Raw genomic sequence first — 21477 nt, 5'->3', positions numbered from 1 at the left:
TTTTGTTCTTAACTAAAGCTTTGTTCTGTAGTAGGGGATCTCTGTGTATAGTCATAATCTAGTGAATAGTCCCGCCCATGTGCGTGGACCCCGGAGCAATCAAAAATAATCTCTTAAGGTGTCGAAAAAATGCAGAACTGCACAGAAACTTAAGAGAGAATTAAAGACAGATAATGCAGCCTATAAAACCAGGCTACACTGTCCAGTACTTCAACTAGAAATTCCACTAAAAATCCACAAACAGCAAAGTCTGTCCAGATTTCCCTTGCCTCAACAGCAAAACCCCTCTGGAATGACAGAGAGGAAGACCTGGACAGACAAGCCCCATAGGCTGCCATTATGTGGCTCAGAACAGGATACTGTGCCTTTAAGAGAACTTTCCAGAACTTCACAGTATCCCAGAATGCACTGCAGGTCCCTTTTACTTTCAGTTCTTTTTTTCGGACCCTGGAGCATTGAGCTCTCCCTTTTCAAGGGTTTATTGGTGATTTTTTCACTTTTGTTTCAAGTTGAGTGCTTTTCTAAAGTACTTAGGTGCCTTTCTTCTTGTGTATCCTTTGGTGCACCCTTTTGATTGTCAAATATGCCTGCATTATTTGACAAATGTCCAGAGTGCTCCAGGAAGAAGGCCAAATCGGATCCCCATGAGGTGTGTATCCTCTGCCTTCCCTCTTCCCATGTCCCAGAGGAGTGTGTGATTTGTCAGGGCTTCTCTGGCAGGACCCCGAAGGACAGAAAGAAGATCAGGCTTCAGGGCCTTGAGGAAAGAAGGCTGAAGGCACAAGGTGGGTCTGGAGGGGCTTCCTCTGCCCGTGCTGAGGCCTCTGAGGGGCTCCCCAGGGGCAGGAAGATCAGCAAGCGTCCCCATTCTCCGTCTGGGTCGATTGCACCGAGTACGGCGTCGAGAGGGATGACTACAGTCTGTTCCCCGTCTCCCCAGGGCTCTGGGTCGAAGCGACGTCGACGCTCAATGTCGAAGGAACTGAACAGACCGCCATCGAGGTCTCCTGTGACGATTTCGTAGTCGACCTCGTCGGAGTCATCGTCGAGTGATAGACGTCGAAAGGCCCAGCGTCGGCGCTCGCCGTCGAGGCGACACCACCGTTCGCTGTCGGCGAAAAGGAGAAGATCGTCGTCGAGGGGATCCTCGTCGTCGAAGAGAAGATCGCCGTCAAGGCGCAGATCGCCATCGAGGCGAAGGAGGTCGCCGTCGAGGCGCAGGAGGTCGCCGTCGAGGCGAAGGAGGTCGCCGTCGAGGCGAAGGAGGTCGCCGTCGAGGCAAAGGAGGTCGCCGTCGAGGCAGACGAGGTCGCCGTTGAGGCAAAGGCATTCGCCATCGAGGGAGATACGGTTGACGCTGAGGAGAAGATGCTCGCCGTCGAGGGACCAACGCTCGCCGTCCGGTCGCCGTTCTTCGACGCCGAAGAGCCATGGAAGGAGGTCTGGCACCATGGGAGGTTTGCCAATGTCCCAGGCTGGAAAGGAAGGCGGATCACCGGGGTCGGTGTACTCCGTGGTGTATACCCTGTCACAGAGGCCGGTTACACCCCTGCCTCCATTACCGAGGGGGCTCCCTCCGAGGGCCCCTACTCCTCCTCCTCTACCACCACTCACTCAACCTATACCTCGATCTCAGCTGCCAGCAGACAAGCCGCCTCAGGTCCCTCCGAGGTCGGTCTCACTGCCCCGACTTCCGACTCCTCCCAAGGGGACCCCTAAGCCGAGGACCCCGGCCAAACCAAAGTCGCCCGCTCCGGTGGAACCGGCGGATCGACCGAAGCCAAGGAGGTCACGCTCACGCTCCGGACGAAGGGGGAGATCGAGGAGTCGACGTAGATCCTCCACCAGGTCAAGACGTCGCCATAGGAGGCGTGGATCGAGGTCCCGCACGGACTCCTCCAGGTCCAGGACCAGGACCTATTCACCGACCTTGTCAGAATCCCCAGGGACAAGGGTGTCTCCGGTGGACGATATCAGCACTTTTCAGGATGTTCTCCTGAGGAGGGCGGAGAAATTGGGAATCGCGGTGACGGCTCCAACACCCACGATGTCCGTGATATTTGAGACACTTCACAAGAAGCATTTGTCTCGCCCTCTACTGCCGCTAGTGCCTGGTTTGGTAGAGCCTGCGGAGGAGCTGTTGCTCACGCCAGCGGTGGCGAAGGCCGCTCCCTTCCGACTTCTGAAGATGTACAGGGCCCCGGATTCGGACCCAGCTTTTCCGCGGATAGACCCGGTTGCGGACTCTGTTATAGTGACGGCGGCCAGGAAGCTACATTCTACCTCCCCGTCTTCAACCGTACCGCCCGATAAGGAGAGCCGATGGATCGACTCAGCTGGTAGGAAGGCTTGTGGGACAGCATCCACGGCCATGAAGGCATCCAGCGATGCGGCGTTGCTAGGGCGGTATGACCGTGCCCTGTGGGAATCCCTTCAACAGTTCACGGAACTCCTGCCACGAGACAAGAGAGAGGACTTCCAGGAGATACTCAAAGAGGGGATGCTGGTTTCAAACCAGGTCATTAGCGCGGCTGCGGATGTCTCTCTTTTGGCTGCCCATGGGTACTGTCATGGGATCAACCAGCGGCGCCATGCTTGGCTCAGGCTCATATCACTCAAGCCGGAGGCCCAGCAGGGGGTGGCCAATCTGCCCTTCTCGGGGGAAACCCTGTTCGGCAAGCATGCCGATGATGAGTTGGCCCGCATGAAGGCGGAGGCAGAGACCCTGACGGCTGTGGGCTTGGAGAAGCCCAAAGAAAAGAAGGCCTACCGCCCGTTCCAGAGACGGTTCGGTGGACAGGGAAGAGGACGAGGGCAGACTTCGGGACAGCAGCAGCAACAACAGCAGCAGTTCCGAAGACCCTTCCAGAAGCGCCAGAAGGGTAGAGGGGGACAGCAGTCCTCTACAGAGAACAAGGGCCGGCCGGGTCTCGACCCTGAGCGGTTACTTTCCCTACATCCGTTACCCGCTCCGGTGGGGGGAAGCGTTCAATTTTTTCTGGCAGAGTGGAGAAAAATTACTCAGGGCAAGTGGGTGCTGAATATTGTTTGCAATGGATACAGTCTTCGGTTCACCAGCCCGCCTCCATCAATTCCTCCGGTCAGCTTGCAGTTTCAACTGCGCGAGCTCCAGGCGGAGGCCGATATCCTGTTAAGGAAAAGGGCGATAGAAGACGTACCTCTGTCTCAAAGAAGAAGAGGTCTGTACTCCCGGTTCTTCCTGGTTCGCAAGAAGGACAAGAACTAGTTCAGGCCCATTCTGGACTTGAGACAGGCAAACAAGTGGATTCGCAGAGAGAAGTTTTGCATGCCGTTGTTGCATCGGATTTATCCTCAGTTGCAACAGGGAGACTGGCTATGTGCAATAGACCTACAGGATGCGTACTTCCATGTGCCCATTGCACACAAACACAGGAAGTTCCTGCGATTCCAAGTCGGCACCAATCATTATCAGTACATAGTACTGCCATTCGGGCTGAAGTCTGCGCCCAGAACATTCTCGAAGTGCATGGCAGTGGTAGCAGCACACCTAAGGAAGAACAAGGTGTTTGTCTACCTGTACCTGGATGATTGGCTGATCAAGGCCTCCTCCTTCTCGGAAGCTCAGGCACACTTCCAGAAGACGTGCGTTTTCTTGAACAAACTGGGGTTGCACATCAACATGTCCAAGTCTGTCCCGACTCCGGTCCAATGCATTCAGTACTTGGGAGCCACCATCAATACGCTGTCAGCAAGCGTGTCTCCTTCGGAGGAGCGACGATTGTCACTCCTTCAGCAGGCTCAGGCTCTTATGACCACTCCATCTACAACAGTGAGGACGGTGTCTTCTCCACTGGGATCGATGGCCTCTTGTATCTTCCTAACGCCACACGCACGACTGCACATGAGACCGTTGCAGGAGTGCTTGGAGGATCAGTGGGATCTGAGGAAAGGGTCTTGGGACGACAAGATACGACTGTCTCTGCATGCTCTTTAGTCTCTGAAGTGGTGGTGTTCAGCGGAGAATCTCCTCAAAGAGGTTCCCCTCCACAAGGGCATTCCCACTCAGACTATCGTGACGGATGCTTCTCTCCAAGGCTGGGGGGCGCACTCCGGAGACTTACAGATTCAAGGAACGTGGTCACCGACAGAGTCCACGTATCACATCAACTTCCTGGAACTCAGAGCTGTTCACTTGGCACTGAAGGCCTTTCATCCGTCCATCCAGACCAACTCTCTGCTTGTACAGACGGACAATACGACCACGATGTATTACCTCAACAAGCAGGGGGGCTCGAGATCACGCACTCTGTCGCAGGAGGTGCAGGCGATCTGGCGATGGCTTCTGGCCAGAGGACTGACGATGACGGCTACCCATCTACCAGGTATGCAGAATGTTCAGGCGGACGCACTGAGCAGACTGATTCAGGAAAACCACGAATGGGTCATAAACGATGAAGTACTAGGAGAAGTCTTCGCAAGGTGGGGGACTCCAGACATAGATCTGTTCGCCACATGTGAAAACAGCAAATGCCGAGACTTCGCCTCCAGGTACTAACAGCATGGGACGCTGGGGAATGCGCTATGGATCAACTGGTCAAACAGCTTTCTGTATGCTTTTCCACCCATTCTCCTGATTCCGGCGGTGCTTATCAAGCTGTCCCAGTCCAGGGCGCGGATGATCCTGATTGCCCCGGAATGGCCCAGGCAGTGGTGGTTTACGGACCTGCTTCACCGGTCTCTACTTCCTCACATACAGCTGCCGTGCAGGCCGGACCTGCTCACAAAGTTCGGGAGGCAGATGTTGCACCCCAACCTCTCGTCTTTGAGTTTGGCGGCATGGCTCCTGAGATAGTGCAATATGGCCATTTGAATCTACCTGAAGATTGCATGGACATACTGAAGGAGGCTAAGCGACCTTCCACTCGGACTTCCTATGCTTACAAGTGGAAGAGGTTTTGCATCTGGTGCAAGTCCAAGAATTATGACCCGACGGCGTGCAAGGAAGATGTCATCCTTCCATATCTTCTGCATCTGGCGCAGTCTGGCCTTAATATCCATTCCCTAAGGTTCATCTTGCTGCGCTGACTGCCTACAGGAAATTACCTTCACAGACTTCCTTCTTTCAGATCCCTGTGAGCAAAGATTTTTTGGAAGGCTTGAAGAAAGTGTTCCCTCCTGTCCGGCTTCCTCCGCCTTCATAGCAATTGAATGTGATGCTGTCCAGATTGATGAAGGAGACTTTTTAACCTTTTCATAAGGCTTCGTTGCAGCACCTGTCCTGGAAGGCGGCTTTCCTCGTGGCCATTACATCGGCCCGCAGGGTGAGTGAAATTCAGGCGTTGTGTTGCCAGGAACCTTATACTGTATTTCATGCTGCTAAGGTTGTTATGCGTACTCACCCTAAATTTCTTCCAAAGGTGATATCTGATTTTCATGTTAACCAGACCATAACTTTACCTATGTTTTTCAGAATCCTTCCTCTCCAGCGGAAAGGTCGCTACATTCCCTGGATGTTAGGAGGGTGTTGAAATTTTATCTGGATAAGACCAAGGATATTCGTAGGTCAGATCAATTGTTTATCAATTATGGATCAGTCAGGACCGGTCTTGCTACCTCTAAACAGTCCATCTCTAGGTGGAGTCGTTTCTGTCCTGTAACTCCAGTTCTGTAGTAGGGGTATCTCCGTAATAGTCATAAGCGCCCGCCCTCCTCCCCGGTAGAGAGAGATATTCATGTAAGGAATGGTACAGGTCTGGCGTGTTACGCCTTCAAAAAGAACTGAAAGTAAAAGGGACCTGCAGTGCATTCTGGGATACTGTGAAGTTCTGGAAAGTTCTCTTAAAGGCACAGTATCCTGTTCTGAGCCACATAATGGCAGCCTATGGGGCTTGTCTGTCCAGGTCTTCCTCTCTATCATTCCAGAGGGGTTTTGCTGTTGAGGCAAGGGAAATCTGGACAGACTTTGCTGTTTGTGGATTTTTAGTGGAATTTCTAGTTGAAGTACTGGACAGTGTAGCCTGGTTTTATAGGCTGCATTATCTGTCTTTAATTCTCTCTTAAGTGTCTCTGCAGTTCTGCATTTTTTCGACACCTTAAGAGATTATTTTTGATTGCTCCGGGGTTCATGCACATGGGCGGGACTATTCACTAGATTATGACTATAACAGAGATACCACTACTACAGAACCGGAGTTACAGGACAGAAACTACTCCTTCCCGCTCGCTGCGCGCAGCCTCGCAGGTCTTATCTTCATAGACTTCGAACACTTTCTATAAACCTATTGAACAAGCATTTGCAATGTGTAGGAAGGTACCTCCTGACTATGGTTGCCCCCAACTTTTTGCCCTGTGTTTTAGCTGGTTTTTGACATAGTCGACCTGGGGCCCTGCCAATCAGGACCCCAGGCCTACTGCTCTCACTGTAAAATGGATTCCATGTACCCTAGGTGCATTTCCAATTGGTACTGGGCCACCCTATCAGACCCTGTAACTCAGGGCATGGGTGTACCCAGGGCTGCCAGGGGCTGCAGCATGTATTATGCCACCCCTGGCTGGCCTCCTAAATTTGACACAACTGGCTGCATGACAGCTGGGGCAAAGTCGTGTAATCACCCTTTGCTATAGATATAGTATACCTATATCTAACCCTAAAATGGACACACAGATTCCTATCAGTCACTCCTATGGCAGGCCTTGACAATCCTGAAGGCAGAGTGCTTGGAATCATGTGAGATGGTGCTCTGGCATGAGCTGAGCCTGTCTGCAGCTTGCGGAACCAAGTCCTAATAGCTGTTCCATGATATCGCAAACCATATACTCTTAAGTGCATTATAATCCTCGCGGTTAAATGCTATCTTTGGTATTGCTTTATCAAAACATGTCGAGTAAGGTGTCATACGAATTGGAATACTAACCCCTCGCCAACTCTGGCGACGGGGTTAGCATTCCACCCTTCTAGAGGGACACGACATGTATGTAACTGTGAACCCCGGTTAAAGTTAAACGAAGCCTCAGCTCCACAAAATGGATGCTGCCACCACAGACACGAGTCTGACCCCCTGCAGCTGGGAGTCCTTCCAGCGAGGGGAGCCTGGACAAAGGGTTTCCTGTCAGGGGCGGTGCTAGCACCGTCCCAGACATGGTTTTGTGTATCCTGGGTAGGCAGGGCTTTACAGGAAGGTGACTGCTGAGTGGCACCCCGGTGCTCACTACGCATAGGCCGGTCTGAACCAGTTCCAGGGGCACACCAGCCCCTGGCCTGGGGAAAGTCCGGCATGGCAGAGGGGTGTAACCACCTCCCTCCTAGTCCCACCCATAGGCAGGACCTAGTCACCGGGTCAGCCCCCTTTTTTAGTATAACGATAGGAGCGGGCCCCCTGTTCAAATTAGATCATCTTTGGAATCAAGACACGACTTTCTGCGAAAGACATCAAGATTTCCTTCTTCAAGATTCTCCCTTGTGGCTAAGGAGTAGTCACCCTGCATCCGCAGGCACCATCCTAAGAACACTGCGGTCTGCTGCAAGTCCTTCATCACAAATCCGACGACCCAGCTCGACGAGACCCGGCTTCCCTGGCACCTCTGACCTCTACTCACCTCTACAGCAAAGCTGAGAACCGTGAGTGCGACGAGACCTCGAGGGACCGACGATCGCCAAGACTGCACGACTTCTTTGCAACAAGCCCACCGAGTCTTCCACTGGTGAGTGCTTTGGGGTCCGAGAAGCCCCAACCCTGAGCAGCTCCAGCACCGAAGATCAGCCCTCCAGCATCTCCATGATCCGCGTGGGGCCCTTCTGCTTTTGCATGCTCACCGCGCTGTGTGGCTACTAGCCGGCTGGCTTGTGGCCTTCTTCACGACGCCCGACGACATCACTGCTGCTGGTCTGGTTGCTCCAGACTGGCCCTTGCTTCCTTCTTCAAGAGAGGCACCCCGGACCCTCCTGGTCCACTCCAGACGCCATTTTAAGTCCACCGCGTGGGCTTGAATTTGCCAAGGCTTTGTTGCCCAATCCTGGGTCCAGCGACGCCGACAGCTTCATCCATCGTGGGACAGCTCGCTCCTCCATCCTGGTCGCCGACAACGCCTCCTGGTCCGTGAGATCTGCAGAGCACAGCGTCGCCCACACACCTAGTCGAGGTGACTACCATCCGGTGCCCTCCTGGTGCCACCTGACTACTGGCTAGTAGTCTCGAACTTGGTCCCCTCTGCTTTCAGGTGTCATCTTCCTTCGATCCAGGCTTGGATCCATCGAACTCTCTTCACTGGTCGCCTGCCAGCAACTTCTTTCTTCCAGGCTCCTGGTCCGTCTACGAGGATTCCCGACGTCTTTTGAGACCTATGCAGCTGCAGCCCCTGGGCTAGGTAACTTCGGCATTTCGGTGCACCAGCATAGCCTCACTATCCAAGGGTCAGGATCCACTTTCGTTTTCTCCCTACCAGGTCGGGTTCGCCCGAGAACACTAACTTTGTCATTACTAGCTACCATAGACTTTGTCCCGCATCACGCGTGAGAGTGCACACTCTGCACCCGAGTCCCCTGGGTCTCCTAGAAGTAATCTGAAGATTCTATAGTCAAGATCTAGCGATTCCAAAGCCTATTAGTACTGTACTTACCTGCTAGTAATTTCGCATTCCACTTTCAGAGTATATGGTTTTCCGTGCCCCTCGGGCATTTGTATATACTGTGCTAACTTAAGTATTTTCGTAAGAGTTTTGTTTTGTGCTTAGTACCCTGTCCTCATAAAGAGTACAGGGCTGTTGTGATTCTTAATAAATATCTTGTTTATTTTCATAACACTTGTGTGGTGTCCTTTCACTTGGTATTCAAGGGGTATATGTGTGGTAAACAGCTGGCTTAACACGCCCTCTCGAGTCTTTAGCCTTAGACTGCTCGTATCCACGCTACTAGGATAGCTGGTCTATAAGGTTGACTTACAACCAATCATCAATAAGGGTTGCTGGACTGATACATAGTGTTCACTAGAATAGTGAGCACTGCATATCAGGCCACCTTCTCACACAATGTAAAAGGTCTCGCATTAGGAAAGTTTGAGCTATTGGTATTGTAAATGAGAATTTTTTTATTTATTTGTTGGTTTTGAAAATAGCAAAATTAATGGCTTTCTCATTTACAATGCCAATAGTTATAACTTTCGCAAATGTGACACCTATAGCATTTGTATTGCAATATGTGTTGTATTTAGGTGACTTAGATGTATTGATATTACAAATAACAATGGCTTTTATTTTTTTTAAATAATTAATACTTAAATAAAAGTTATTGTAATGTATAATGGCAATAGCTTAAACTTTTGTGAATAACTTTTGTGAAGATTATGTTCAGTGTATTTTATTGTGTTGAAAATCCAAGAACAGAAGTGAAATATTAACATATTTTTGTGACATTTGTAATAAAGCTTGAAACATTGATTGAACATATTTGAACCAGTTGTTGTTGAATGGTTGCACAGATTGGAGCTGTGGTTGCAACGAGTGATGTTGTGGTGGCGACGAGTGAAGCTCTGATGTTCAGTGATGCTGTGGTAGCGCGCCGTGATGTTGTGGTGCCCCTGAGTGATGCGGTGGTGGTGCTGAGTGATGATGATGTGGTGATACAATAGATAGATAGAGTGAGTGCGATAGATAGAGTGAGAGCGATAGATAGATAGATAGATAGATAGATAGATAGATAGATAGATAGATAGATAGATAGATAGAGTGAAGGCGATAGATAGATAGAGTGAGGGCGATAGATAGATAGATAGATAGATAGATAGATAGATAGATAGATAGATAGATAGATAGATAGATAGATAGATAGATAGATAGATAGATAGATAGATAGATAGATAGGAGTGAGGGCGATAGCTAGATAGATAGATACGAGTGAGGGCGATAGATAAATAGAGTGAAGGTGATAGATAGAGGGAGGGTGATAGATAGATAGAGTGAGGGCGATAGATAGATAGGAGTGAGGGCGATAGATAGATAGGAGTGAGGGCGATAGATAGATAAATAGAGTGAGGGCGATCAACAGATAGATGGATAGAGTGATGGCGATAGAGTGAGTGCGATAGACAGATAGAGTGAGGGCGATAGATAGAGTGAGGGGCGATAGATAGATAGAGTGAGGGGCGATAGATAGATAGAGTGAGGGCGATAGATAGATAGAGTGAGGGTGATAGATAGAGTTAGGGCGATAGATAGATAGATAGATAGATAGATAGATAGATAGATAGATAGATAGATAGATAGATAGATAGATAGATACGAGTGAGGGCGATAGCTAGATAGATAGATACGAGTGAGGGCGATAGATAAATAGAGTGAGGGTGATAGATAGATAGAGGGAGGGTGATAGATAGATAGAGTGAGGGCGATAGATAGATAGGAGTGAGGGCGATAGATAGATAGGAGTGAGGGCGATAGATAGATAGATAGATAGATAGATAGATAGATAGATAGATAGATAGATAGATAGATAGATAGATAGATAGATAGATAGGAGTGAGGGCGATAGATAGATAAATAGAGTGAGGGCGATCAATAGATAGATGGATAGATTGATGGCGATAGAGTGAGTGCGATAGACAGATAGATAGAGTGAGGGCGATAGATAGAGTGAGGGCGAAAGATAGAGTGAGGGCGATAGATAGATAGAGGAAGGGCGATAGATAGAGTGAGGGGCGATAGATAGATAGAGTGAGGGCGATAGATAGATAGAGTGAGGGTGATAGATAGATAGAGTGAGGGCGATAGATAGATAGATAGATAGATAGATAGATAGATAGATAGATAGATAGATAGATAGATAGATAGATAGATAGATAGATAGATGGCAAAAGACAGATAGATAGATAGATAGATAGATAGATAGATAGATAGATAGATAGATAGATAGATAGATAGATAGATAGATAGATAGATAGATAGATAGATAGAGTAACTATGTGGCCTGTAATTATGTGGCACTGAGTGGTATTTTGAGTGTATGTTGCTTTGAGCGCAGTGTAAATATGTAGCATATAATTATGTGGTACTGAGTGGTATTTAGAGTGTATGTTGCATTGAGTGCAGTGTAATTATGTGGCATGTAATTGTGTGGCACTGAGTATGAATTTTCACAAATATGTATCAGAACTGAGGCCTGGAGGCAAACTGTGATGACCGGTAGACTGGGAGCATTCCTGAAAGGTCAATGTCACTGAAAAGCAAGTACTTTGGGGCAGAGTCAGTCATATGCAGACATCCCCTGTCTAGGGCAGATGGCAGGGTGGGGTGAGTCGCGCTGGGGGGGCCCTCTGACAGGGCGCAAGGGCTGGCGCAAGTATTGGCAGGCGCACGGCTGACACAGACTTACAGATAATTGATTACAGCAAGGATTCAAAACTGATAAGAATATAAGAGATGCAGGAAGAGTTAACAGTGCAACTGTAGGCTGCGAGTTATGAACTGAATTTGATGACACTTCAAAAGAGACAAAGTACATGTGGCAACAGCAAATATTTGAAATAAATAATTCAGGGAAAAGAACTTGTAATGTGTACTAAAATCCCACAGTTTGAGAAGTCAATGCTAAACTGTGCACACTATGATGCTGCTTGTGTTGGATTGCACACACCCATAGAATATAGCGGGCTTAAAAATTACCTCCTGGATTGAATGTGAGGTTTGGAGTTCCGGGCATTCTGAGGATAAGTGTGGCCCTAAAAGTGCGCAGTCTCACTGGCCTTGCAATGGTAGCCTCTTGAAGGAGGTGGAGTGGAGCAACTCTGTCTGATGGGAACAACGGAGGAAGGCCCTCTGTCCCAAGCAGAGAACACAAAGAGTTCACTGCAGTGACTGCCTGACCAGAATTACTCTAGTGCGGAAAGCGGCACATGAACCAGAATGAAGCCATAATAGACCGAGGAATGAGGCAGTTCCTGAAGGTCACGTGGGTCAGGAATAAGCTCAGCATATGCGTCAAAGACCCAGGCGGCATAAAAAACAAGTCTGATACGGGGAGCGGCAGCCTTTGAAGGCACAGACATATGCTGAGGCACAGACATATGTTGGTGAGTGATGTGGCTGGCAATGATGTGAACGCGCCTAGTTCACATGAACTGTATGCGATCCGCAGTGGGTTGACTTTTTAGGTCTGCTTACTATAAATCTCGCCTATCATCCCTTAGAGTTATGATAGGTGAGACCTAAAAACTGTCGGAGTGCTGCCGTCCCCGACTACCTCGCGTAAAACCCACCTGCCAATGATTTGGATCGAATTGTAGTGATTGCAAGAAGAAAGATGATTGGAGCACGACATTTGAGTTTCGACCAATGACAGGCGACGCAGTGCGCAATTACATCACAACCTCGGCCTATAGGAGTTTCCCGCCTTCTGCACTCTTCCGCCTACTTGCTCCGCGAAGCATAGACCAGTCTACTTTCGCGCAGCTATGCTCCATACCGACCCATTGAGGCAACAGCGAGTTTACTGCACCGGAGCTAGCTAAGCTCACCTGGCTGCTGGTTGTGTTTTTCGGCTAGCCGAGCCTGACGGTGAGGCATAACCGGTGCAGTGGATCACCGAGGGGTGTGTATATAAGGAAGAACTTTGTATCTTAAAAGTGCTTTGTGATGTGCCCATTTCTAAAGGATGGATTGCTTCAGCTTTTGCAGGTCGTTGACCGTGGTTTATACACTGGGTATCTGCTATACACAATTTTTATATGCAAAGGTTTTTCCGAATATATTTATTTGAATTATATTTGAAAGCGTTAGTTGCACGGTGATCAAGTGATCCGTGCAAAGACGGGGTTTCTGCTTGCATTTTAGCCAATCGCGCAGTGCTCCAACTGGTATTGGAACGCTATATCTGTAACAACAATAGAAAGTAACTCTAAGGCCAGCGGAAGCTGTGCAGAATATAACTTTACTACGTACATTTATCCGCCCCTATTGAGGGAATCCTAGTCGTGTTCAGTAGATTGCCCCTCGTCCTCCTATCTCTGTTCTTGGCGTCTTGATCGTATATTATGGAATGGTTCTAGATATTACATTCAGTTTTGTAATCTAGTCTGGCTCTGTGCTGCTTATGATGACTATTAAACAAATGGGAATCTCTCTGAAAAATGATGAGGGATACACTTGTAGCTGAAAGTGCACAGGGCTGACTGGCGTGGAAATGTGCCCGTGGATAACATGCTCAATAAAATACCGCTTTCATAATTGCAGGGCCACATTTGCTGGAAATTGCACTGGGTCTGAGGTGACCGAGAACAAGCTGGTTACATTTCAGTGGGCTGCCAATGGACGTGGCGCTGGACAAACGGGACGTTCCCGGAGGAAGCGGGTACGTGTTGGTTGAAGGTGTTTAAATTCTCGGGCCAGTTTGTTTTCCTCACTAGATTGATATGGTCATTTTGTTGATGAAAGGCATGTAATTGTACTTAATCGTTTATAGCCAAGTCACACTATCAGAAGTACACGTTTATCACCAGAGGGAGCTTTTGAAACTTCATAAATCGCTCGAGGCGCATATGCTGCGTGCTAGCCTCTGCCCTAGTTAAACGACTTCTCGGGCAGGATTCCTTTGTGTTTCTTAGAGGGTACCCTGCATGTAGTACTGTTGGTGTGTACTGCATTAGGGTAGCACGCAATGGGTCTGCGCCGAGATCGATACAATGATGATCACATAGTTCAGCAGATGAACAGTGGTGAATAAGAGCTCTTGTCTTTCGCTCCTATCTGATGTATCGATGGCTTGTGGCCAAAGCAGCAGTTGGTGTGTAATGTGTGCAGGAAAACTAATGCAGACCGTGTCCTTTTCTTTTCAGCCTCCAAGGAAAGATGAGTTATCAAAGGTAAGTTTCTTCTTTTTCTTGTAGGCAGCTGTGTTCTAGACAAAGTGTCTCCAGCCAGTATGTGGCGAACTACCAGTAACTCGTAAAACTTCAGGGTACCTCACAGCCACGAGTTCATGTTTAACCAAGAACTCTAATGAAGGAAGTATTGCGTTTTTTCCGAGTTAAGGCTATGTTTAAGTTACATTATGGGAATTCAACTAGTGGAGCCTCATAAGCTGTGCTCTACTAGGATTTGACCCATGTAGGTTAGTTTCCGAACTGAATCGCCGAGTTATTTACCTCTTAAATAAGTCCTCCCCAACTCGATAGTGGAGCATGTGAACAAACCATTTAAAATGGAGTTAACTAAATGATAACTCGTCATTTTAATTTTCACCCTTTTCAAAGTGTAGTAGTTACAAACGGGCATCTTGCGCCTAGTAGCTGGTAAACACGTATTCATAGCTGAAACAGTCACTGTCTTTTAAACTTGAGAAATTCTGAAGAAAAATATTTCTATGATTTTTCTCTACTTTGCACTAAGCCAGTTATGTCCGAGTGTATTATGGATCATTATCCTCCCCAATAACTACAATTTCCCTGTTTTAATTATGGTGCCAAGTCTACTGGCCCATTGGATTAAAATGCCTACTGTTTGTAAAGACTTGCATGGTAGAAAATTAAAATTGAGTTTTCTGTAATGCTTTTAAACAAGAAACTTCTGTTGAATTTTCTCATTACAAAGTATCATTTATGCACGGCAGGAATCTTCCCCCAATGGCTGGTAGACCTGCTGCCATGATTTTGATTGAAAAATATTTTTAAAGGGTGAACATTAAAATGTTCTCTATGCACTTTTTGCAGAACATGCAATAGTGCTGCAAAAGGCATGTTCTGTGCCACAGGTACATATCGTATGCACAAGTCAGCCCTACATCCCAATCATTCTCATGCTCATACACCCCCACAGACCATGTACTAACTGACACATGGCAGCGCTATCGTATTACCCTTATGGGCAGTATTTTGTTCAAATCATAGTATCAGGCTCTGGGTTTTAGGTTTAAAGTCGGTGAAGCAGGTCATGGGTGTCTGCTAACGATGCTGGAGTTACTTCGCCTTCAGTTGCTCACAAGTATTCTCATTGATCGGAAGTAGCTCTTTTTATAGCTAAGTTGGGAGACCTCTGTTCTAGACTTGCCTATCTTTGTTGTTTCTATGTTGATTTTACCCATGTAGAAGCCAATTAAACCACCCCAATTGTGTTTGTGTTTTTAATCTACCTCAGGTCTCATACCTTTTCTGTAGTGCGTTACTTCTGATCAGTGACTCTTCATGAGCTACTGATGGCTAAGCAACTTGTTCTTTGTTACCAGATGCCCCCTCGCAAAACTTAATTGACTTAAACCACCATGTCCATAGAGCCAGATACTATGGTTTGAACAAAGTACTTTGATTAGGGGACCTATGACGGGGCTGCCATGTTAGTGAGAGTGTGGTCTTTTAGGGGTGTATGAACATACCTATGAATGGCATAGGTGTACAGGTGAGTTGTATGTATGGCACAGCATATACTGTTTGCCATATGTCATTGTTGCACATGTAGAACAAAAATGAGAGCTTCGAAGTGCTTAAATGTCCTGCAAAGCTTTTGTGTATAAAACAATTTTCTGCACTTCAAATTTCTCCCTCTTAAAAAGGCTGTATTTTTCACTTGTAAATATGGCACTATTGAGAACATCAAACTGAAGTTAAATTTAAATGGTTTCCGTAAAGGTTGTCACTTTATTTTTTCCATAAACTAGCATCTTGTTTCTGATCCAATAGAGCACTTCTTGGTTTAAATGATGCTGATAAATGTCTGACCTGAACATCCATGTTGATAAAATGCAGACTGATACACCTAGAGGTGCTCTTGCATGAAACATATGTACGGTGGTGTAAGTCACGGAATTGCTTATGACCAGTCGTCCACATGAGCCTGCCTGAAACTTGCAACTTGCTTTTTCATTCCTGTGACTCTTTGCTATTCCGAGAGGCTTTAATGTTTGCAATCATAGCACCGTAGCATCGCTGGGCGTCTGTCCCCTCGTGAGCAATTGCACAAAGGGTGCCTTAGCAAACAAGGGTCTACCTCTGGTATACCCATTGTATTGCTTGCCCTCATTACCTTAACACGCCGGCCCTTTCAGGAAACTCTGCACAGGGCTTCTGGTAACCTGATTGAACACGAACTCTTAGAAAAGGTGTTAAACTGGCTAGTTGCATGGTAACGGAAGTAAAAAAAAAGCACAGAAGGGGTCCTGCACCGCTTGGCCTTAAGGAGTAGTTTAATGTTGCATACGTCCTAGACCAACATGTAAAACTAGGATGGTTGTCATGTGACCTAGTTTGTTATCCATGTAACGATGTAGTCTTATAATTCAGAGAACTTGATAGTGTAACACATGGTTGGTACTCATAAGAAAATGGGGACACGGTGAAATAAAAGGTATGTCCTATGATCACCTAACTGTCAAGCAGGGATAGATAGTGCCTATTAGAAGTACAATGTTGAGGGAAATTGTGAATAATAAACTACACCCATCTTGATCACGTAATTGATCTCGCACACATGGTGTGAAAGGGCCACAGTGCTCAGGTGATTGCTTTTGGAGCACGCATTGAGTGTTCAAGTTGTATGTTTATTACAGCCCTGGTGAAGTCTGTTATACCAGTGACTTGACTGGTATGACAGACTTGACGAAAACATGTGGTGGGTGTGACCTACCAGTATTTAGTTGGCTCCTATTTTGCCATGTTCCCCCCAAGAAATGGCACTTCTAATGTGTATGCTAGCTGCCTTTGTGCCAGCATGAATAGGTGCATCAAAGCCAGACATGTTGGCTTTTACAATGCTTGTTTTAGTTTTATGGCTGTACAGCATGTGACTTACCTGGTTACATTTTTTTTCTAGACAAACCTACTTCAGTTGGAGCAACATGTGGCGACTTCAATTGACTTATACTGCAGGTATAAAGGCAAATCTCTTGACGCATGTGCTTGCATTGTAATAGGCACTCTTAAACTGACGTGTAACCCATGATGAAATCGATTCTGCCATATGACTTTAGCTGATTCTACCCCATACCGTTCCATTGTTATCTGAGGTTACTTTTTGTGGCATTGATATTAAACTGGTCCGTATTATTGCAGTTGCTAATGTTGTACTTGCCTGTTTCTTGTAGGGGTTCTGCCTGACTTCGCTGCTACACTTTGGCCTTTGAGGTAAATTGCTGTTTGTTCATAGCATCCAACACCAGTGAATTATCGTGGGTTTGACATTGGTACAAAAGTTGACTCTTAACATGGCCTGTGATGCTTTGATCTGTGAAGCGTTCTGGGCGGGAGCAATAACGTTTCTGGAAGTGTAAACTGTGTAGGTCCACAGAAAAGTCTGCAGATGATGAAAAATATGTTGGTAGGGACATCTGATAAGTGTGAAGATTACCAACGTCTCTGAGCAGGTTGCACGCTGGTGTGTGGTTAGTCTTGTGTTTAACGTGCTTTCTTCACCCCCCCCCCCCCCCCCCCCCCCCTGTCAAATCTACGTTAGGGGACTGCATGGACTGGGTCTTATACCACTGCAGAGTAAATTCTGCTGGTATGTCCTTCCCCTCTGCCTTCGGTCTTCCTCAGCTAACTGGGTGAAAGTGCCCCTGATTAGAAGAGCTAAGCTGGGGAGGGTGCTACCCCTGGAGCTGCGACAGATTAAATATCTTATGCTTTTTCGTTTAACTTGGCTCTTTACTAGAATTTATTCTATAGCGCTTTCAGTTTATTACTGTTTTCCCTCTTTAGAGCCAGGATGCCCAATGGGTTGCAGTGCTCTCTAATCATTTACATTACATACATTTTAATGTACAATTTTTTTGTCCCCCCGTCTCTGCTTCATTGGATTTAAGAGTTCATCTCGCTTGACATTTCCAGGTATTTGTTTTTATTTAGTAGGTCTTGCCATGTGGGTAAGAGCCACATTACAACATTGAATTTGAAATGTTTCAAGGGTGTGGGATCTTGTGCTGTTGACTTCAGCCCTTCGACTGCACGCAGGGGCCTATGTTGCATTCGAGGTATATAAATGCTGCCCCATGTAACCCGGACATGAAGTCAAAAGTTGTGGATTGGGTGGGGCTGCTCTCTCCTGACCATGGCATGTAGCAGGGACTACTGGACAAACAAATGTGCTATATCTTACTGACTGGGTAGAGGGCAACGGGTAGAGTAGCACGGTTTATTGGCAAACTAGGGTTTAGTTTCTGCATTCCATTTCTCAGACCTGGTTAATCCGGCTTCAGCTGATCAGAAAAATGGTACTTGCCTTCATGTATATCCAATACATGAGATTGTACTGCATCGAGTAACCGTTTCATGTGCCGGGAGTTATCCAACTCGTGTGTTGTCGTGTTCGAAAAAGATTATAGATTCACCATATAAACAATGTTTGAAAGTGAATCTCAATCTTTATTCAGTGTTAAATTCCCTTAAGTGAGTCTACGTGCACGAGTTGTACTTGTTTCAGAATTAAGGGAAGACACAGTGGTCCTGGCATGGTTCTGTGCTTTTCTGTCTTGAGAGATCATATATCTGTTTTTTGCCTTGTAAAGATTACATTAGGGAGCTATTCCTAGCATATTACTAGGTTCTGTTTGGGGTTGCTAGTGCCCAGGCATATGGCGAGCAGGGCATTTGGCTCAAGCTTTGCTTTGAACTCTACTTGCATTTGTTTTTTGACCTTGTCTTTTGCTCCTAATCCAAAGCCCTTTGTCAATATTATAAGAGTAGTGGACAGAAAGGATTTCTGAAAACTCAAATACTGAGGCTTTAGGACTGGTTCTGGAGCAGTAGACAATACTTGTATCCTGAACTCTGCTTGACATGTCACTTTTTGTTTTGTTTAGATTCGAGCTTCAGAATGTGCCTAACACGGTAAATATTGACTGTTCTATAATAACTCGACATTGGGCATCATGGTAATTTTAATGTGTAAATGGCTTAGTCAGCCTCTAGGATGAGGGTGGGTGGGGATAGACCTCATAGTTCAACTAAAGATTAGTTTGTATCAGGGGCGGATTGGCAAGGCGGGCATTCGGGAATGGGCCGAAGGGCCGGTGCCTCAGTGCCCTCTGTGGGCCGTTTTTTTTCTCCCCTGTCCCAGTCCACAGAGAGTGGATTAGGAAAGGGGAGAAAAAAAAACGACCAACTGAGGGCACTGAGACAGAGACACGGAAAATGAAAGCAGCCTCGCTGTGCAGCCAGACAGCGATTGTCCGCTGTGGCCTCTCCTTCACCCCTACCCTGCCAAGCAATCAAGCCGAGGCTGGGCTGGGCAGGGGTGATTGTTTGCAATAATCGGCCTCCCCGGGGGCCAGGTGTTTCTCAGGCCTTTGAGCCATTTTCACCTCGGCCCCCCTGGGGCCCATGCAGCCCAGAAACGGTCTTAGTCTTAACACCTCGCCCACAGCCCTTCACATTCAGGGCATAGTGGGCGAGGAAGAATGGGTCTTGCTGTGGGGGCCGGGTGATGTTTGGAATTTTTTTGTTTTATTTATTTATGCGATTTTATATAGCGCGGACTTTACCCGAAGGTGTCGGAGCGCTTCACACTAGGAACAGCAATAATACACGAGGAGAAAATTATAAGTGGACAAATTACAAAAGCAAACGTTAAGTTACATGAATCAAAAGTGACAATAGTGAGCAACCAAAATACAAGAGGAGCAAATGATACATTACAGGAGGAAAAAGAGATGTGTGCAGGTTACAAAAGCGTACAAAATACAAGTAGAGGTATAATACTGCAATTAATGGCAGACACTCCAGCACAAGAACAAACGTTACGTAGGCAATGGTGGCACTTGTGCAAGTATCTAAAGCAAACCAATGTAAGAGGTAGCAAACAGTGTGTTACAAGAGAAAAGCTACGTGTGCAAGTTACAAAAGGGTACCATACACAGGTACAAGGGTAATACTACAGTAAATGGTAAATACTCAAACTGCCAGAACACACTGGGAAGGCACTTCCCATGCACCACTTCACCTCAGCCTCCTACCTGGCTACCTGGCTACCCTGGATGGCCCAGAAAGCTGTGTTTTGTGCTCCCCTGCCAGGACATTTTCCCAAGGCCTGGAGGGTTGATTAATTTACTAATTGCAGGCGCCTTACCTCTGTTCATGTGCTCCTGAGCTGAAGGTCTGGGGAGGGCTGAGTAGGTTCGTAATAGCAGGGGCTTTGCTGCTTTTCAGGTGCTCCTGTGCTGGAGGGCTGGAATAATTTTGTGACAAAAAGGGGCCTTGCTATTTTTTTTTTTAGTTGCTCAGCATGTAGGCCATTGTCACCTTGGCCCTGTGTCGTGTGCAAAAACAGTATCCTCCCACTTTCATTCCTTGTCTGTGCAAATGGTGTTTCATGAAAGGGCACGCCCCTTGAATATGGGCCACGCCCCTTAAATATGGGCCACGCCCCTTAAATATGGGCCACGCCTCTTGAATGAGGGCCACTTTTTTCGTCAGTGCCCGGGCCGAATTGTGATCCCAATCCGACCCTGGTTTGTATAGACCTGTTAAGGTGGCTGGCGAACTTGGGCGTGCTGCTGTGATGACTGTGTATTTGCTACTCTTGACCAAGAATGATGAGAGCTAACCACACTTGATACTCTGAGCACGCTGACATCTTGCAGTGGATTTAGTTGTAAAATAATGCTTTCACCTGATAGCTTTTTTTTTTTTTTTCCTCTAACTTTCACTTGTAGAGTCAATCTGCCTTCATGGAGAATCCCTTATCCAGTGAACTCTGCAGGAAAAGGTGAGTTCAGAAGTAGTTAAGCTCAAGACCTTCTCCCTGCAGCACTACTCCGCCCAGGGTGTGCAGGAGCATAGTTCAGCTGATTCTCTATGAAGAGGTCTTTCGCTCCTAGCTGATGCATCCTTAACTGAAATAGTGCTGCCCCGAATAGCCCAGGTTTGACACTTGTTCACCTTAACTAAGCTTAGTGTCACTAAACGGAGTATCCTGGCAGTCTCGTAGCTATCAATTGGTGTAGTTCTGAAGCATGCTTTCCATTGGGTGCTCCTGCTATAATAGCATTAACTGAATCCACAATCGTTAGTACACATCAGTCTTCAACATCTCTCCATGCTATCTGCCTCTGACCAGTTTCTGCTGTCCTGTGTATTTTAAGACTGCATAGTTTGCGACTTTTTCTGCCTCCTATGTATCTGGTAGGTAAGTACTAATGTCATGGCTTGTTGGCTAGTAGCATTTGGCAAAATGATATGGCATTTCCGACTACAAGACACCTGCGGTCTTCCTCTGCTCATCGTGTTGATGCTCTGAGCTTGGAGGATTGATCTAGTCAACACCATTATGCAAACCTTCGGATAGTAACACCCCCTCCTCCCCTTTTGAATGTTTAGCAGTCATGGGTAGTTCACAAGCAACCAGTGATGAAACCGATTCTGCCATATGAGTATTGCTGATTATACTCCTACCGTTCCATTTGTCTGAGGTTGCTTGACTCTATGGTGCACAGTGGCTTGATGTGTGTATATATACACACCAGTCAACTCCACACGCCTCTGTGGACCTTTACTTCAAGGTTTCTCTATCTACCTGAATAATGTGCGA

At 47.1% G+C, this 21477-nt stretch overlaps 1 protein-coding gene, 1 long non-coding RNA gene and 7 other non-coding genes across 9 annotated transcripts in view; all 9 read left to right on the top strand.

Annotated features, from left to right (window-relative positions):
* The first annotated feature begins 13048 nt into the window (after positions 1-13048).
* LOC147747875 (uncharacterized) overlaps positions 13049-21477 on the top strand; it is a 190135-nt gene continuing 181706 nt past the window's right edge. The window contains exons 1-2 of the mRNA XM_086956672.1: positions 13049-13318; positions 13803-13829. Coding sequence (XP_086812798.1) covers positions 13275-13318; positions 13803-13829 — 71 coding nt within the window. The 5' untranslated portion in view covers positions 13049-13274. The remainder of the gene's footprint in view (positions 13319-13802; positions 13830-21477) is intronic.
* LOC147747899 (small nucleolar RNA SNORD79) lies at positions 13053-13128 on the top strand. Its single transcript, XR_015300629.1, has one exon. It is a non-coding gene; the product is annotated as a small nucleolar RNA SNORD79 (small nucleolar RNA).
* LOC147747898 (small nucleolar RNA snR60/Z15/Z230/Z193/J17) lies at positions 13642-13725 on the top strand. Its single transcript, XR_015300173.1, has one exon. It is a non-coding gene; the product is annotated as a small nucleolar RNA snR60/Z15/Z230/Z193/J17 (small nucleolar RNA).
* LOC147747897 (small nucleolar RNA SNORD78) lies at positions 15651-15713 on the top strand. Its single transcript, XR_015300324.1, has one exon. It is a non-coding gene; the product is annotated as a small nucleolar RNA SNORD78 (small nucleolar RNA).
* On the top strand, positions 16888-16963 carry LOC147747896 (small nucleolar RNA SNORD47). Its single transcript, XR_015300369.1, has one exon. It is a non-coding gene; the product is annotated as a small nucleolar RNA SNORD47 (small nucleolar RNA).
* On the top strand, positions 17243-17320 carry LOC147747895 (small nucleolar RNA SNORD74). The gene has a single exon (XR_015300170.1). It is a non-coding gene; the product is annotated as a small nucleolar RNA SNORD74 (small nucleolar RNA).
* The window catches only part of LOC147747888 (uncharacterized), a 36141-nt gene continuing 32402 nt past the window's right edge, over positions 17739-21477 (top strand). Inside the window, exons 1-3 of the long non-coding RNA XR_015308451.1 lie at positions 17739-17780; positions 18752-18779; positions 20603-20655. This is a non-coding gene — a long non-coding RNA (uncharacterized LOC147747888). The remainder of the gene's footprint in view (positions 17781-18751; positions 18780-20602; positions 20656-21477) is intronic.
* On the top strand, positions 18609-18674 carry LOC147747894 (small nucleolar RNA SNORD75). The gene has a single exon (XR_015300316.1). It is a non-coding gene; the product is annotated as a small nucleolar RNA SNORD75 (small nucleolar RNA).
* Positions 21289-21361, top strand: LOC147747893 (small nucleolar RNA SNORD47). The gene has a single exon (XR_015300305.1). It is a non-coding gene; the product is annotated as a small nucleolar RNA SNORD47 (small nucleolar RNA).

This window comes from Lissotriton vulgaris, chromosome 1_1 (genome assembly GCF_964263255.1).
Source record: "Lissotriton vulgaris chromosome 1_1, aLisVul1.2, whole genome shotgun sequence".
In the NCBI taxonomy this organism is placed as follows: domain Eukaryota; kingdom Metazoa; phylum Chordata; class Amphibia; order Caudata; family Salamandridae; genus Lissotriton; species Lissotriton vulgaris.
This window is presented reverse-complemented; position numbering and strand designations above follow the sequence as displayed.